Here is a 16,594-nt window from a genome sequence, read left to right as displayed (position 1 = left end):
ATATGTTTTCTATTTACTCCCAAATCTAGTCCTGCTTGCTCACATTATTCTTGCTCATCTCCCTCTTACTTGCCTCTGCCTGTACCACATCACAACATCCTCAACTTCTTTACTTTCTGTTCCTACTAACTTCAACTCTCTTTCCAGTGCCTACTTCTTGCAGCCCTCTGCAGCCTAAAATTCATTTAATTTATTCTTTCCTCCCCATCAGCATTATTAATAATCTTCTACCAGCCAGATTACGGAATAACTTCATTGCTCTTCTGCATCAGCTGCCTCTAGCAATAGTTTATCCACTATTTGCACTGCTTTCCTGCATAGACTTTATGAAACTCTATTATCTCTTTTAGAAGGTTCCACTTTTCAAAACTAAGTAGTTTCAATTACCTTTTTATTGGCAGCCTTGATCTTTGGTCTAGGTGTCATCCTTAACATACATTACATAAAATTAAGGAAGAGCAACTGTAGTAAAAAGCATTTCACTACTCTGATCCATGTTCTCTTTTTACCTCTCATCCAGCCTTCTGTTCATCATCTCTTCATGCATTGTATCTAAATTAGATTTTCAGTTCCTTGGGGTAAGAAGACATCATTTTCATTTATCTGTAAAGCACCATGCATGCTTATGGCTCTGTAGAGATGCTAAATATGTATATCCACATTTATTAAAATATTGATGCTTTTACCTATTCATATAGTGCAGAGGCAACATGGCAGCAGTTGTATCCATTGAAAAACTATTTTCCATCTATAATAGCTATAATGTGATATACTTATAGTGGCTGCATGCTGTTCACTCTCTGTGTCCTAGTTCATACTTACGTTGCTCTTTCTGGTCTTATTAACTAACACTGCCCAAAAAATAAAAATCTCAATTTTCTCTGACAGCATCAAAATTTTTTTCTAAAAATAAAGCATAGGAGTAACAACATATAATGGTTTTATTACTCACCTATACTGTGTGATCACAGTCTTAGTGGGTGAACGTTGCTGTACCAACTCAAGACTGCTCCTGCCCTCCAAAATCTTGTAATTTAAATAGTCCTGACAATAGTAAAAATTTTAGGAATTTTGGACACCAGCAATCTTGCTACCTAGCTTGAGAGGCATTGAAGTATATGACTTTCAGAGTACTAGAGCATAGCACTTTCTAAAACACAAGGTCTTGAAAAGGGAACCTCCTTATTATTTCCAAAATTTTGGCTGACAAAATTAACATCATTAGTGCAAACGTATTCTAAAAGCTCAGAGGGTTTTTAATGCAAAAAGATAAAATGAGGATACTATCAATTCAATTATAATGTATTAAAATATTTCTATTAACAAGTGCAGTGACAGGCTGTAGATACACTCTCCTTTGTAGTCAAGCATATTTATTTCTTGGTTAGACAAAAAAGTAAGCAGGCATGCCCAAATCCCACAGCAAAATCCACACAGGCCCCTGTCATGACCCAGAGCTCATTGCATGAATGAGCCTGTACTAATCATTTCAAAAGTTAGCTCAAAAGATAAGGAATTATTGTAGAGTAGACACTGTATGCAGAGCAATTAAACTGTTCTGCTTCACATAACACTTAATAAATGGTTAAGCATTTAAGCAAGTGAACATCTTTGAATATCGTGCTTTGCAGGATATCTGAGCTGAAAACTTGAAATGGGTTGCTCATTCGTGGGTCAGTACATAGGGAGTGGTCTTAAACTGTTTACTCAGAGTAGCAGGAAAGAAGTTACTTGGGGATAATGTTAATGGCATTTCTTCATAAAGTGCCTTACAGGTGATGGATTTAATATTTATGTTATCTTTGCATGCAGAGACCTGTTTCAACCAGCATTTCACCATGCTTTTTACTGGATAAAATGATAAACATCAATCCAACTTAACGTCAAACCGCACATATAACTAAACCTGTGTAAGGCTGCACTGATTACAGTCAGAACACACACAATATTTAAAAGCTTTGCTGGACTGAACAAATGGCAAAGGTTCATTTTACCCAACTTTTGATGTCTCCCATATAGGCATCTACCTCAGAGCTAGTCCCCTTCATTTCCTTACTACGCATGAAGAGAACTGTGTCAATGAACGCACTAAGGTGTGAGTCATCAGACCTACTCTAAATGTTTACTTCAGGATAAGCCTTGTACATTGTAAAACAGCTAGATTTGGTAAATGAATCCCATTTAATTAAACAGTGAGAATCAAATGTTTATTCATTTCTTTACATCTTCAGAGAAAGTCAATTCCAGATATCCTGTCTACAGCCTTATAAGTAAACAAAACAGGGTCAATGGCCTCACACAAACACCGTCCCTCAATAGTCCGTGGACCTTAATTTTTACTCCTTGACAAAACTGCTGTCCGATGCCAAGTATTACTCTCCAGACCATGGCTTGGGGCCAGATATGGCACAGCCCAGGAAGTGCTCTCCAAAGGCTGCTAGAAGATGGTCTGCCTGCTTCAGATAGAAGCAGGCCCTACCAGTTGGTTTCAGTGCCAGAAAATGGTCCTTTGCATCTTCCATTTGAAGAAAAAAAGTTAATTGGCATGGATGAGAAGTCTAAATTGCAACTTTAAATGAAAAGGAAGTAGATAGAAAGGTAGCTTTTAAATGAACTTTTTAATTAAAGTAAGGAGAAAATAAAGAATATAAACATGGCAAAAGTAAAAAAGAAGCACGAAGACGGAAGAGTACAAAAATCTATTAAACAATGATATGACATTCATGATTGTGATCACTTTGGAGAAATATAACAGGGAGGCTAGCTATTATCTACGTGAACTGGCATTTTAAAATACAGTTCACTTGATACATAATCGCTCATCGCTCTCTACAACTACCTGAAAGGAGGTTGTAGAGAGGTGGGGGTCGGTCTCTTCTCCCAGGTAACAAGTGATAGGACAAGAGGAAATGGCCTCAAGTTGCGCCAGGGGAGGTTTAGACTGGATATTAGGAAATTTTTCTTCACCGAGAGGGTTATCAAGCATTGGAACAGACTGCCCAGGGAAGTGGTTGAGTCGCCATCCCTGGAGGTATTTAAAGGACGTTTGGATGAGGTACTTAGAGACATGGTGTAGTGGTGGTTTTTGGCAGTGTTAGGTTTATGGTTGGACTCGATGATCTTAAAGGTCTTTTCCAACCTATATGATTCTGTGATTCTGTGATTCTGTGATAACGAGAAGACCTACTCCCTGTAAATTACCTCAGAGAATACTACCAACAGAAGGAAGGTAGGGAACAAATTTCCAGAAGATTGGAAATTGGACCAACTTTGTTTCTACCAAAACTAATGGTAAAGCATCTTCTGAAAAAAAGAGCTTCACTAGTGCTGAACACTTTTGGCCATCCTGACATACAGGCAGAAGCTGAACTATAATGACTTAATGGCCCTGTATAGGAATTAATTATTACACGGACCTCATTGTGTATGGGAGGTTGTATTCTGTAAGGATATTATGAGATGTAATGGTCAGGTTTTCAGGTGCACTCAACTTTACATCATTCACAATGAGAAGTATGAAGGATGAGCACTTTTGAAGATCAATGTGGTAGTTTTGCTCAACAAAGAACTATGGCCCTACAAAACTGAGTTTAGAAATAATGTATGTACGGAGCACCTTTTCATCTGTTTCCACCCCAGGATGGGGGGAGCTGGATTAAAACTACTTGCTTTCCTTTCAGCTAAACATTTTTTTTTCTAATCACATAACTTTACTCCAATTTACATGAGTTTTAGCTTCAAGAACCATTGGTCATTGCTGAATGCAAATAAGCACGCAGTAAAATTATATTAAGTTTGCACAATTGATCTTTCATCATTTTAAATGGTACCTTTTAAAATTTCCTGTAAAATCAGCCTGAAATACTCCCATCGTTGACTGTCATCAAGTAGAGCAGGGTCACTTTGGGAAAACCCCTTCTCAGCGATGTAAATTATAGAGTTATTATACGTATCCTAGAACAAGAGAGCAGAAGTTTTATTCAGAACAGATGTAAGAAAGCCCATAAAATCAGATGCATTACCCTCTATCTTTTCTAAGCTACAAACTAAAACTAGTTTTCATCAAATTGCACTGACCCTATTAACTTAATTTTCCATGAGCTGACCTTTTATGACTAACAATGGAAAAGCAAAACTGTGCAAATATCCATGAAGACAGTGAAATGACTTATTTTAATGAGAAGACTAAAATATCTTTCCTGCATTAGCATCTGCTTATTGTCACTGCTCCTTAACCCCTTGGTACTGGCAGTCACCACACGTCCCATTGCCAGGAGTAGATGCATGCCAGGAAAGCCTTACTGCTGGCATCAGAAAGATCATTTCTGGAGTTCAAAAGATGATATAACACTGGTGTGTCATTTCAAACTGTAAAATAGCTATCAAGTACAAAGGCAATATGAAAATACTAAGGCTTCTACTCTTTATAGCCAGCATGCAAGAATTAAATTAAGAATCCCAAGGTGACTTGTTTATTTATATCTTTTACAATGTCTTATGTCATCCAGATGGGCTCCTCAAAAAAAAAAAAAAAAAACACCAAACCCAAATCACCAGTATTACTCATTGGATTCTGAGATCTCCTCATTGGCCAGCTAATAGTGGTACAATGGTCCTGTGAGCCTTAGGTCATTCCTTGATATAACACAGAAGTTAATGCAAACCCCATGGTACTACAGCCAGGCATAAACTCCCAGTTGCAACAGGCCAAGAAGGATCCGTCATTTGCTCAGCTTCACAGTCCATTGAAACACTTAGCCTCTTGTCTGCATTTTCTTGGTCTTAAGTTTAACAGTTCAGGGCAAAGAAGTCAGCAATATCCATGATCATCATTTTTTCCTCTTTAGTGAATTCCAGAAGCCTTGATGATAAGTAACCCTGCTGTGAATTCATTGCAGAAATCCAGGACTTCGTGATGGCTGGATATTCACCATCAGTAAAATAGTCCTGACAAACCCACCTAAGGTAAAGGACAGGTTCCCTTTAGTTGCTTTTTGATCTGCTACAGAATTCATAGAGGTTCTACCAATCGGAGCTCAGAGCTATAGACACAAGTCCACATTGTTTTCTCCCAATATCTTATCACAACTGTGTCAGGCTTTAGCATGAGCTTTTATCACATTATAAGCTGCCTTGTAAGCTCTGGTACCAATGCTGGGGCTATATTTTTTTCACAACCACCTATAGCAACAACATAAGGCTCATTAATAGTGATCACTCAGTCTCTGAATGTTCTGAAGTAATACTTTGCATGAATATCAAAGGTCTCAATGATCTTTTCAGATCTCCAGCCACCTTTATCTTCTAAGGACTGAGGTAAGTCAAAGTGATACAGTGAGCAGGATGCCATTTCCCAGGTTATTAATGATTTTGCTGTAATAATTGACTCCTGAAAATATTAAAAGAACCAAAAAAGGGTTAACCTAATAACTTTATTACATTTTAACACATGAAGAAACCTCACTGCACATTTTCTCTGTTCAGAGATGCAAATATTTCCTCTCAACTGCATGCTGACTACTGCTACAAGACCCCAGAGCTGGCAAAAATGCTCAGCACACAAAATCTTCCAACCAGGCACATAAAATGAAATGAGGATGCAAATTTTCAAAATAGATCAGTGGACAGCAACTCCCCAGGAGAAACATAATTCTGATGGGTGCTGGTCACATGAAAATATAATCCTTTCATTTAAATGCCTGAATGGCAGCCTGGCTGCATGTACAAGACGAAAGCGTGTTGGAAAAATCCTGACACTTGAGAGCCTGACAGGTAGATTTGTTCTAATGAAAGCATTTCTCTTCTTGAGAACTGTTTCTTTTAAAAAGTTTAGTGGCACACTCAGCAATGTAACTAAGCTGATCTTTTATGATTTGAATTTGGGTAGCTGGGTGAGCTGTTTTCTCTAGACTGGTCCATTCTCCATCACTGTCTGTGCCAGCATCAAGACAAAGAAGATACTGTCAATGCCTTTAATATTTTGCAATGACGTGAATTCAATGGTTCCCTCATTAGCTGGGATGTCTTACCAGATCTATATGACAATTATGGCTTTTCATTGGGCTCTAACAGATTTTAGATGGAGTTTAGGGCACTGGTCTCTTTAGCCACCAACTTGAATGGCTTGGCAATAGTTTACCCAAGAAACCAGCTCTATTCCTTTTACACTGCCACTGCTGCAGACTGCTCAGTCCCTCTAACTGCAAGAAGGAATTAGCTCACCTCTCTAAAAGCTCATGACTTCCAACCTTTCTTGTCCCCCCTTGATAAGACAGAGATCAACTTTAATTTCCTGGCTGTGTTGTTAAAGCTGGCCAGTACTGGGGATGTATTTCTAGAGGCTTAAAAGGAATTCACCTTCTTAAAAGGAGTTCAGATTTAGCAGTGGCTGACATGAATATGTTTCCTAAAGGACTATTTTTATGCTGCTGAGAGGTCACTGTAAGTTTAAATATCAGGATACCTTAAGCTTTTATACAGGCATTTTTAATTTTGCTTACATCCAAACACAACTACATTGCTTTTAAGCCTTCTGAAAACACTAGATATTGCAAAACACATCATAAGCTCTGGTTCAAAGAGTATCAATTAGCTTGCTCTTTTACTTGAACTATCTGGTTTCGTGCGGTAATTGGTAAAGGCCAACAGTGGCCTTGAATTATCACTTGTTAAGCTAAGAGGCTCCAGCCAGGAATATGTCTCCATCATGCTGGTGGAATGTAGAAATCAGTCAGCCTTTGCTTCAGAGACTTGGGCTAAACATACCAAAGTGTTTAAGAACCTTATAAAGCTAGAATTCATAAAAATTTCGTGGGTCTTAGACTACCACATATCCTAACAAGACATAGGTGCTTATGAAATGTCTATCCCAAGGCCTTGCTGTATTGAAACCCAGAACTGAGAAAGGTCTAAAGAAGTTGAGAATGCAGCAGAAAGGAGGAGGAGGAAGACTAAATTGCAAAGGTTAACAAAATGTATGCTTAGGAGGTTATGTATGGTTTAGATTATTATTCTTAACAGTTTCTGAACCAGAGATTTTGTTTAACCCAAAGCAGGAAACTTGTTCATTAGTAAATATGTCTGTACTATACTTCCCTGGTATTTTCAGGTTCAGCTTGCTGTCTATTGATATTTAAAAATGCCAACACAGAACCCCATACTACCTTCTTCTTAAAAGGACAGTATTAGACTTCAAATTATCCTAACTTCAAATGACTGATCATAAGGATTTCCACTGAATGGCTTTTTTAAGACAACATTTACTGCAGCAATCAATTATGAACCCCAGATTTAGACAGTGCCTTCTCATAAACAAACAGGTGCATACACATCCTTTAGCACAGCAAGACGCAATAAGTTTGTTTACAAAGTAATTCACAATAAATCTCACAGATAGTTTGCTTTTCCTTCTGAATGCAGCACCAGAAAAACACATTAAGTTAGAGGAGATACGTGCCTGTGGCTGAGAATGCACCCACATAAAAGGGGAAGGAATATACCAGAATTTTAAATTTTGAAAAGAAAATTCTTGCACTTTGCAAGAGCAATTAGGAGCAAATACAGTTTGTTACTGTTACTTTTGAATAGGGACCTATTTGACTTCAGTGGGACTGGGTGTGTGTTAACTGTTTGCTGGTGGGACTGCAAGGTTTACTACATAAGCTTAAACAGGGAAAAAAGAAATCCTTTGCTGGTACAGGATCCTGTTCTACCATATTGAGAGTAATGCTTGCCTAGAAGACACTAGCATTTCCCATTCTAATTTTCAGATTATAAATTACTTAGTACAATTTATAACATTTAAGTGCAACCAGCTATCATTAATTTTTTACATCTCAATTAAACACCAATATTGGAAAAGATTTATGCTTTGTGTTAGGAAATGAAGAGAAATAGAACTGCATCCCTGAAAAATGTAAATGTCAAGTCAAATTTTCAGATTGCCTCATACCTTCCAGAGTAGCCTGATTTAGTTTCTATGGCTGTATCTGTGTGTCAGCTAGAAGCAGAAATACAGAAGAAAACGTTCTTCTGAGAAAGTGTGTATATAAAGGTTTTGTGGAGATACCCCAAAATTTTGGGATTACAGACATTAAGGAGCATTTTGCCACTGGAAGCTGAAGGATTGTTCTTTCCTCCTTTCTGTCTTCTTCCCTCCCCATCCTGATTCCCTACCTTCATGCTGAAGTGAGGTGTAATATCAAACTCTCCCAGACTCAATACCCCCAGGTCTACTACTTCTGCCTCTCTCCACACTGACACCTAGTGTTTAGCAGCTAACTTGTTCTGCTCAGGGCACTTTCTAGGGTAAAAACAATTATACAAAAAAAAACCCTTTAAAATCAAACTTGGTGTAAGTTTCAACCTAAAACCTGACATGTCTTAGGAACAATACACCTACAATATCGCTGCTTTAAAAGACCCTACCCCCACCAAGTTAGAAACAGAATGGTTTTAAAGGTTTTCAAATGTCCTACATCTTAGGTGTGAAATTGGTAGTGAATCAGTTGGTGTGAATGATTTTATTTGAAAGGACATTGCTCTAAGCTTTCTAATTCTTCACATGCTCTTTGTAAAAATGTTTATATAGAAGATGATGGCCTTTCCATGCTATGCAGTTACAATTGCTTCAACAGATCACTGCACAAGAGAAGTGAACTCCCGCCTAATGAAAGCTGGCCTACTTGGAGTTCCTCCAATGCCCTTTTGCTAAATGTAAAGTTCATAATATTAATCAGGCAACTGCTTATGCTGGGGATCAAGTGAACATTTTCTAGAATTACAGCTGAGTTTTGTCAAAATGTTAGCTTTCCTTACCAAGTGCATTCAGAATGTCTGCTTGCTATCTCCCACTCTGACGTCTAAATAACAAAGCCCGTTCAGTAGGCAGCTCTGTGGGGTTGTACAGTGCCTGCAGCCCCAGCTGAAGGAATATCAGTACAGGAAAGAAACCACAAGGACTCAGCCAAATTTAAATTCAACACGCCACAAAAAGCGTTCCTAGGGAAGGGCAATCTGTGCCAGTGAAAGTGGGCCGCATATTGTAAATTCTGGTGGCAAAGGAAAGGCTTCCATTCAAGCCTCTCCGGGATGTTGGCACGGTTTTTGCAGTCATGCTCTGCAGGGGAAAATGGCTGGTTGGTCTGTTTACAGCAGATTCACCAGCCCCCCTTTTCTGAATTCTTGAAACAAAGGCTCCTCCACTCTCTGGTGAAAACCGTAATCTGCAGGATGCAGAGGACAGGCTGCTGCCTATTGAACAGCCAAACTCTACATGACCAAAATTCTGCAAAGGAATATTGCTTCTGCTGGTATCTTCCTAGTACAGATCAGGATAACCTGAAGAGCATTTTCTAAGAAATCCTTTCCCTTTGTAGCCTTCCATCTTTGCAATCTTCGAACCAGCAGAAGAAAAGAATTGCCAAGGCAAACATTGCCCCAGAAGTACAAAGATACATATCTTCTTGGTAGAACTGAGATTCAGAAGAGTAAGAGACAGAACTGAGATTCAGAGGAGTAAGAGACAGAACCGAGATTCAGAGGTTCATCCAAATCTACTTTGCTTTATTCTCCTCAGAACATTATCCTCCCAGCATATAAGAGACTTCAGCCAACTACTTTGATTCTCCCATCCTTTCTGGTTCAGCATCAGTTGCTTTTATTCTTCACAATTCTCTTTATTCCTTCTTTCTTCCATTCCCTACATTCTGCAGGCAAAGCTGCCATTTCCTATCTTTTCCTAGTAAGTCACCTTCATCGTTCCCCAGTCCATACCAATGGAATTAAACAAATCAGAAGTGTAACAAATCTTATATCTGACTTCTAGCAATCTGACCAGCTTGTTTATACGCTGTATCCCTTTTCACTTCTACACTGTCTGCTGAGATTGTGAAAACTCTTCTCTTCAGAGCAGGGACTGTCCTTTGTTTGTCAGAGAACTAAGCACAGTTCCTAGCTGAGCCTGAAGAATCCTCTCTAATTTGCTAAAGAAAATATCTGGGAAAAGTATGTCCCTCTTAGTGTAAAATAGTTGATGTGAAGTTCAGTACATCAGAGTATACCGATAAACTATCTAAATGCATTTGCCAAATAAGATACTTATCTATTGTAAGCCATCCAAAAATATCCTCATGGCTAGGATCCCTGTAAGTATAAACAATCTGATGAAGCAAAATGATTTAGAGTTACAATTAAAAAACCTGGAGTAAGCAAAAAGATACATCGGAAACATAATACTAATCCTATCCCAAAAGATTGTTCTATCCAAGGGGACCTGGAATATTAATTAGTAAGTTGTTGCAAACCTATAAAAAATCATCCCATAATTACTCTGAAAAAAGTTGCAATTTCAAAGCTACACTGCAGAATAGCATACTGGATTAATTATGCCAGACTGCAGCAATAACCTTGAATTAAAGCTGCAACCTTCTATTTTTAAGAAACAATTGCCTTTCTGGTTGATGAAACCTGTCGTCCCATCAGGTAACAGACGTGACCAGGAAAGAGAAAAGCGATAATGAGTCAATCCAAGCTGTTTGATACATTTCAAATCTTCCTCCCACAGAGTGTAGCTGCCACAAGCTACATCACCAGTCTGGTTCTTGAAAACTTGATCTCCTCCCTGATGGGTGAATGTGTCCCAGACATTAGGGCCCTTTCCATCTGCATTCCAGCCTTCTGCTTGAAAAACAAAACTTGGTCATTACACTTTTGACATCAAAAGACATATGTTGAATGTAAATATTTATCACAAAGTAGGCACAAAACCCTCAAAATCCTATGAACAAAATGAGCAGTATTCCCTCCCCCCTCCTTATATCATTTAAAGTAACTAGGAACTTTCAAGCATTAGTATATATTTGCATTAGGTTTTGCATTTATTCATATTTTTGCTTGCTACTAATTATTTGAAAATCCTGTTTTACAAGCATTCAGAGTTCTGACACTCTTCATACTTCCAGAGCCAAAAATCAGATGTTTGCAACTCTTGAGATATTACAGGTTTTCAGAAAGGGCATTTTCTAATGCAACTTCCATCCATAAACGTAAAAGATCAGTCCATATCAAAGAAAGCCCTTAGGGTATGAGAAATACATTCAACAAATAGGCACTTATGGCTTTCCGGATGTCCTTTGAAAATCCTGACAGTCTGTTAAAAAGAAAGGAATGCCATTATGAGCCATGGCCCTAGGCATATACAAGCTGAATTAATAACACAGCTCTGCAAAACTTCTGCTTTTTGCTTAGCCAAACATTCACAGAAATGAATTTTGAATGCTCAAAATCCCTGCACCATTTTCTTCGCTTTCATAGTTTTGGGAAATTTCTTTGCAATCCAAAATTGAGATAGACAGATTACCTCTAAAATATTCAAAATGTAACTGTTGTTTGAGATTATACAGTACTAACATTACATAGTATTTAAAAGAATAAATGCACCTTTCTTCATGACAAGCTGCTTTGTCTTTCCAGAGCAATGCTGTTACTGAGGCAAACATTTCGTTTTTAATGTGGAGAGCTCTGTAAACTTACACCCCTGCAAAGCGTTATTTTGTCATAAAATTCCAAATAACCCCAAAATGGCCAACCTCATTTACCAGCAAGATGTTTCAGAGCCTCAGTGAACGCACTGTTCCAGGGTTACTCTTTAAAAACTAAAATGACATTGTGTGTTAAAATCATGTATAAATTAAACATCAGTTGGGTTGTAAGATTGATAACTATACAATAGCTACATATCAATCCTCAATAAAAGTGTTTTAATAATCAATTAGTATCACAGAAATTAGAGATGGAGGAGAACTATTAGGAGGTCATTGAGTCCATCCCCTGCCAACGCAAGATTGCTCCCTTAAGTATATTCAGTACTTAATACACATCTGTCTTATTAAATCTAAGTTTAATGCAAGGTTAAGCATATTGAAGACACTTAATTTAAAGCATTACTAAAATTTGTAATATCACTTCTATAACCTAGCTTTTCAAAGATCATTGTCACATTTCATGTTCTTTACAGAATTTTATTGCAGCACACGAACACCGATACATCTACATCTGGTTGGTCAGTAAATTAAACTCTTATATGGGACAACCTTCAAAGCAGGTCAAATTTTAGATCCAGACAGTTTGAGTTTCTCTTAATCTCTGATTTTATCACAGACTTTGTGCTCTGTCTGTATACTCCTTGGAAAAACGCAGTACTAAAACTTTTCTATATCCTGCTTCTGATGTCAAATATGCCTGCTGAAATAAATAGTCATTTTAGAGGAGTGCAGGAAATAACAAATAACAGTAATTCTTTGGTGGTACCTAGAATTTAGAAGCCTTTAAGAGCAGGCTTCCCGCACCATATCGATATGATATAGCTCCTTTCTCACTGCGGTGGGAGTGAAGGGAAGTCAGAAGCTGCCATAATGGGCAGCTGACACACCTTCGTTTAAGAATCAGCAGCCAGAGCAGATGCTGAACGATTCCTTTTTTGTCTGCCTTCCTCCAGCAAAGGGGGTGGGAGGGAGGGGGAGAAGCATTTGATTTTCAGCAGAGTATGACAGTACTACTCCAGTGGTCATTAGCCACTATAAAGCCCTGAGTGGGGCTGTGGCAAACAGACCCACTTTCAAGCATTCCTCATGCTGTTCGAAGAGCCTCTCTGTACAGTGCAGAGTATCCGAGCCAGCTAAATAAAGTGTAGGAAGCAATCTAGCCAAGGCAACAGAAAGCTCCACATACACTGATGTATCCTGCTGAGCCGCAATTAGTCTGCACAGAGCTCTGCTCTGCTTCAATGAACTGAGCTTGCACCTCTACGCTTGCTCAGAAACCTCCACGCTACACAGCAGTTCACGGTGTAGGCATACCCCGAGTTTTAGCAAGCTTCAGGGCTGGGAAAGAACAGTGATGAGGAACTGATTTTACATTTCAAACACATAGGTAAGACTTAGCTACCAAATCATCACATAACATATCATCAAATGATCAATATAAATTATCATGAAACGTGATGCATGTTCCCCATTCTCTGCCATTATTACAACGGAGTAAGATAGAATGTTTTTCCTTTTAAGTGAAGCTAGTGAGGCAGGAATATTACTGATCAGAGTATTTAAGTTTTCATGTACTTTTCCAAGTTAGCTTTTCTTCTGATTCAGTTGTGCTTTCACCTTTTGGCGTAAAATTTTCTTGGCCTGGTCTCTGCCCAAAAGGTGAAATTTTGTTTGAATTAATGCAGTTCAACTCTTTGGCATATGAAAGAAGTGAAGAAAACCACTTTTACCATTACGAGAATTTTTTGCAACTTTTCCTTCTCTCTCAAAAAAAAAAAAAAATCAAGCAGAGAGTTGAAATTTAGCATAGAAATGGCCCTCAGTAAGAAGAAGTGCTTTTGAGTGTTCTGGTGCAAATTGATTTTGATTTGACTGAGTCATGAACCTTTGAAATCTGCACTTTGAGCATGCAGAGTACAATTGGTATGATTTTTTTAGCACTTTGAAATATACAGAGTGGGGAAGGTTGTACTGTGCATAAATACATAGCTGACAGTAAAAAATAAAGTAGCCTGTCAGCCCTTGCCTCATCCACGGTGCATCTTGTCATATGTGCAGCAACTGAGTTTGGACTCTACAAGAACTATTGCTTCAATCATGCTGCCTCTAAGTCGGAAGCTGCACAGCTTCCAAAGCTTTCAGGAGGAGGAATTCCCTGTTGAGTTTCTTACTTCTGTGGGAAAAGGGTCATTTGAGTAGTGTCTAGACCACATTATAGATTTTTTTTTTCCACGTTTCTCCCACTCAAAAGCCTTAGGAAAGCTCATTAAAAATACATTAAGAGAACATTAAAGTTGCACATCTAGCCACTCAAAAGGCAGGAAATTATAATGTCATTCTACATGCACACACAATTCACATTTTAAAAATTAGTTAGTAGAGCTATGCGCATTGCAGGACTTGAGTTAGAATCTGGCCCAGAATATTGATCCCCCGGGAACAGCGAGCTGTTCAGTCTATTAGGTGAAGCTAACCAAGCTCATTAAAAGGTAGCAAGCATGGGCAAGTACTCTCACTTTCAGCAATAACCAAGAACTAAAGGCTACATCCTCAAAGACAATTTTAGATCTACAACTCCCATTTAGGTACTGCAATCAATGGGAGCTAAGTGCCTGTACGCTGTAGGGTATAATATGAGAAAATCAGATCTATATGTATTTTAAAGGTCTCTAAACACACATTTATGAAGGGATAAAGGTTGGGGGAGTTATGGCTGTAGGTGTCCCTGTACCTTATGGGTTTGCATTCCCTACTCTGCCACATATTTTCATATCATGCTGAGTAAATCGCTTTATCAGTGCCTCCATTCAGTCAGGAACATGACACATGTCCCCGGGGGGGTCCTCCACAAGTCCAACTCTTAACCTCTCCGTTTGCCGTTTTTCATATTCTTTGGAGATTAATTCCTAACTGAGGGAGGACCCCCTGTGAGTACCAATGTCTGATGAGGTAGTTCTCCCATTCAGGTTTGGAATAGTCGATAGTAATCTACTTAAATTAGCTCCAGAGAAAGGAAATACTCAAGAACTAGTGGGAAAATTACTTATTTCTGCTTCCCCCCCACCCCCCAATAGCTAGTGAAAGGTTCCTCTTCTATTTCCATTGCCTAGCCATATTTCTGCAATTTGAAACATGTTTTACCTTCTTCTTTCTGCTCAGGCCCGAAGTGTTTAAACAGAAGTGCTACATGAATTTGCATCAGATGTAGCATCTACGTAATGAGGCAAAGATCAAACACTCTCCTTCCTGGATCCAGACTTTTCGTTCACTTAAAACTTCCTTAACACTTTGGCAGCTAAAAATTGACACCTTCAATTTGATATGCCGCTGTAACTGCACCCCAAGCAAATCCAACTGGAAAAGCAATATCCTCTGGCACCAGCTGCAGAGGACAGGCGAAATACACGGCATTATGCGATGCTATGGAGATGTGGGCTTCATTTGCAGACATAGGTTTCTGGCTTGATCACTCTTCCACTTGTTACAAGCAGACTCTATACTGAAGACAAAAATAAACCCTGTGCAGCTTCACACACTGAAGGGCAAGCCGTGCACTTTGCATATCTCGGGATTAAAGCAGAGAGGTTCAGTCAGCTAACAGTGAAAGTGGAAAAGGCGGCAGTGGAAAAGCCTAGGGTGGTCACGGTAGAAGGGCTCCACCCAGTACAAAGCGTTAGTACACACAGCGGATCCCTGTTGCCCTTTACTTCCCTCTCACCTCCCACCTCTCAGCCGAAGGACTTTGTGGACCCTCTACTCAACATAAATCCTTTGGCCACCAGGCAAAAAGTCATTTCCACCCCTTTCAGTAAGCTTCAAAACCCAGCAGCACCTCTTTTTTTCTGGCATCAAATTTATATTTTTTCTCTCCCAACACCAAAACAACTGGCCTGCAGTTGGTGAGAAAGGATGTTTTAGCCACTACATGTTTAGCAGTGGAAACCAATGAGTAGAAGAGGAAGACTTGTATGGGAGTACAGACAGAACAGCTATCTTTCTCCTTCTTTAAAATCCCATGGGTGCTCATTTTTTCTAGAGCAGCAGTGACAACCTTATGGCATGCGTGCCAGAATCAGCATCTGCAAAACAGCCCTCAGGTCTCTTCCTCTCCCTCCTGTCAATGCCGTTACTGCTCGCCTGTCAGCAGGCTGAGAAGGGAGCAGCGGCAGGAGGACGAGTCAGGGTATGACTGTAACAAGCGGGATGGGCTGGAGGTAGTTTCCTGTCCCTTCCCAGAAAACTCCAACGCCTGGCACACTAGATGGCACTACTGCGACTTTTTTTTTTTTTTTTTGGACTTACAGAAGTTTTTTTCCCCATTTATTATAATAGCATATTCACGCTGCTTTTGCCAAGGTCAGTGTCTGCACTTATTGGACTGCTAGGCAATAACGTATGATCACTACTATTTTTTCTTCTTGTTTACTTTTCTTGCACTTTTTTGATTTTGAAACCTTTCTGGGTGAGGACCTACTCCTGCAAAGCGTTATACACATAAGTGATATTTTCTTTGATAACAAAAATAAGACAAACCTTAATATGTACTGAAAAAGCCACTAATACAGTTAATGCACATATTTTTGCCAGAAATACACACAATGAAAGAGTCAACTTCTTAGGAAAAAAAACCCTTTGTAGAGATGCAGAGAAGCTGATTTAATTCCAAAGTGCACATTGCAGAACCAGACAGTGCAGATGCAATGCAAAATAAATCAAGCTTTCACAGCAGGCATGCATTTCCTCAAGTGTCTTTCAAAGGAAAGGTAAAAGCCCCTTGAATACAAAGGAACAAAGGGGGAAATGAGGCACAACATACCAACTTGTTCCCAAAACACATGCTGACACATGGTCTAGGCAAACATACATATCCTTTACGTGTTTTATACAGATGACCAAAAATCGGTGCAGTGAACTAGTTAATGTTCTCTGGTTGAAGCAGCCTCCTCAGGCTTTCATTTGCAAGAAGGTAAGCATTGGACAGTTAACAGTAAAACTCATCAGGGACACCTTAAATCGTGATTAATAGGTACTAATGAACCAGCATAATAATG

The 16,594-nt window shown here is 39.0% G+C and overlaps 1 protein-coding gene across 1 annotated transcript; it reads right to left on the bottom strand.

Annotated features, from left to right (window-relative positions):
- Nucleotides 1-3,819: 3,819 nt before the first annotated feature.
- Nucleotides 3,820-14,994, bottom strand: LOC142409214 (cytosolic beta-glucosidase-like). Its single transcript, XM_075500486.1, is given in 8 exon segments — nucleotides 3,820-3,954; nucleotides 4,237-4,304; nucleotides 4,794-5,081; nucleotides 5,084-5,152; nucleotides 5,155-5,342; nucleotides 5,344-5,389; nucleotides 10,450-10,677; nucleotides 14,853-14,994. Coding segments are annotated over 8 exon segments (1,164 nt in total).
- Between the last annotated feature and the right edge of the window lie 1,600 nt (nucleotides 14,995-16,594).

Source organism: Mycteria americana, chromosome 4 (assembly GCF_035582795.1).
Source record: "Mycteria americana isolate JAX WOST 10 ecotype Jacksonville Zoo and Gardens chromosome 4, USCA_MyAme_1.0, whole genome shotgun sequence".
Lineage (NCBI taxonomy): Eukaryota > Metazoa > Chordata > Aves > Ciconiiformes > Ciconiidae > Mycteria > Mycteria americana.
This window is presented reverse-complemented; position numbering and strand designations above follow the sequence as displayed.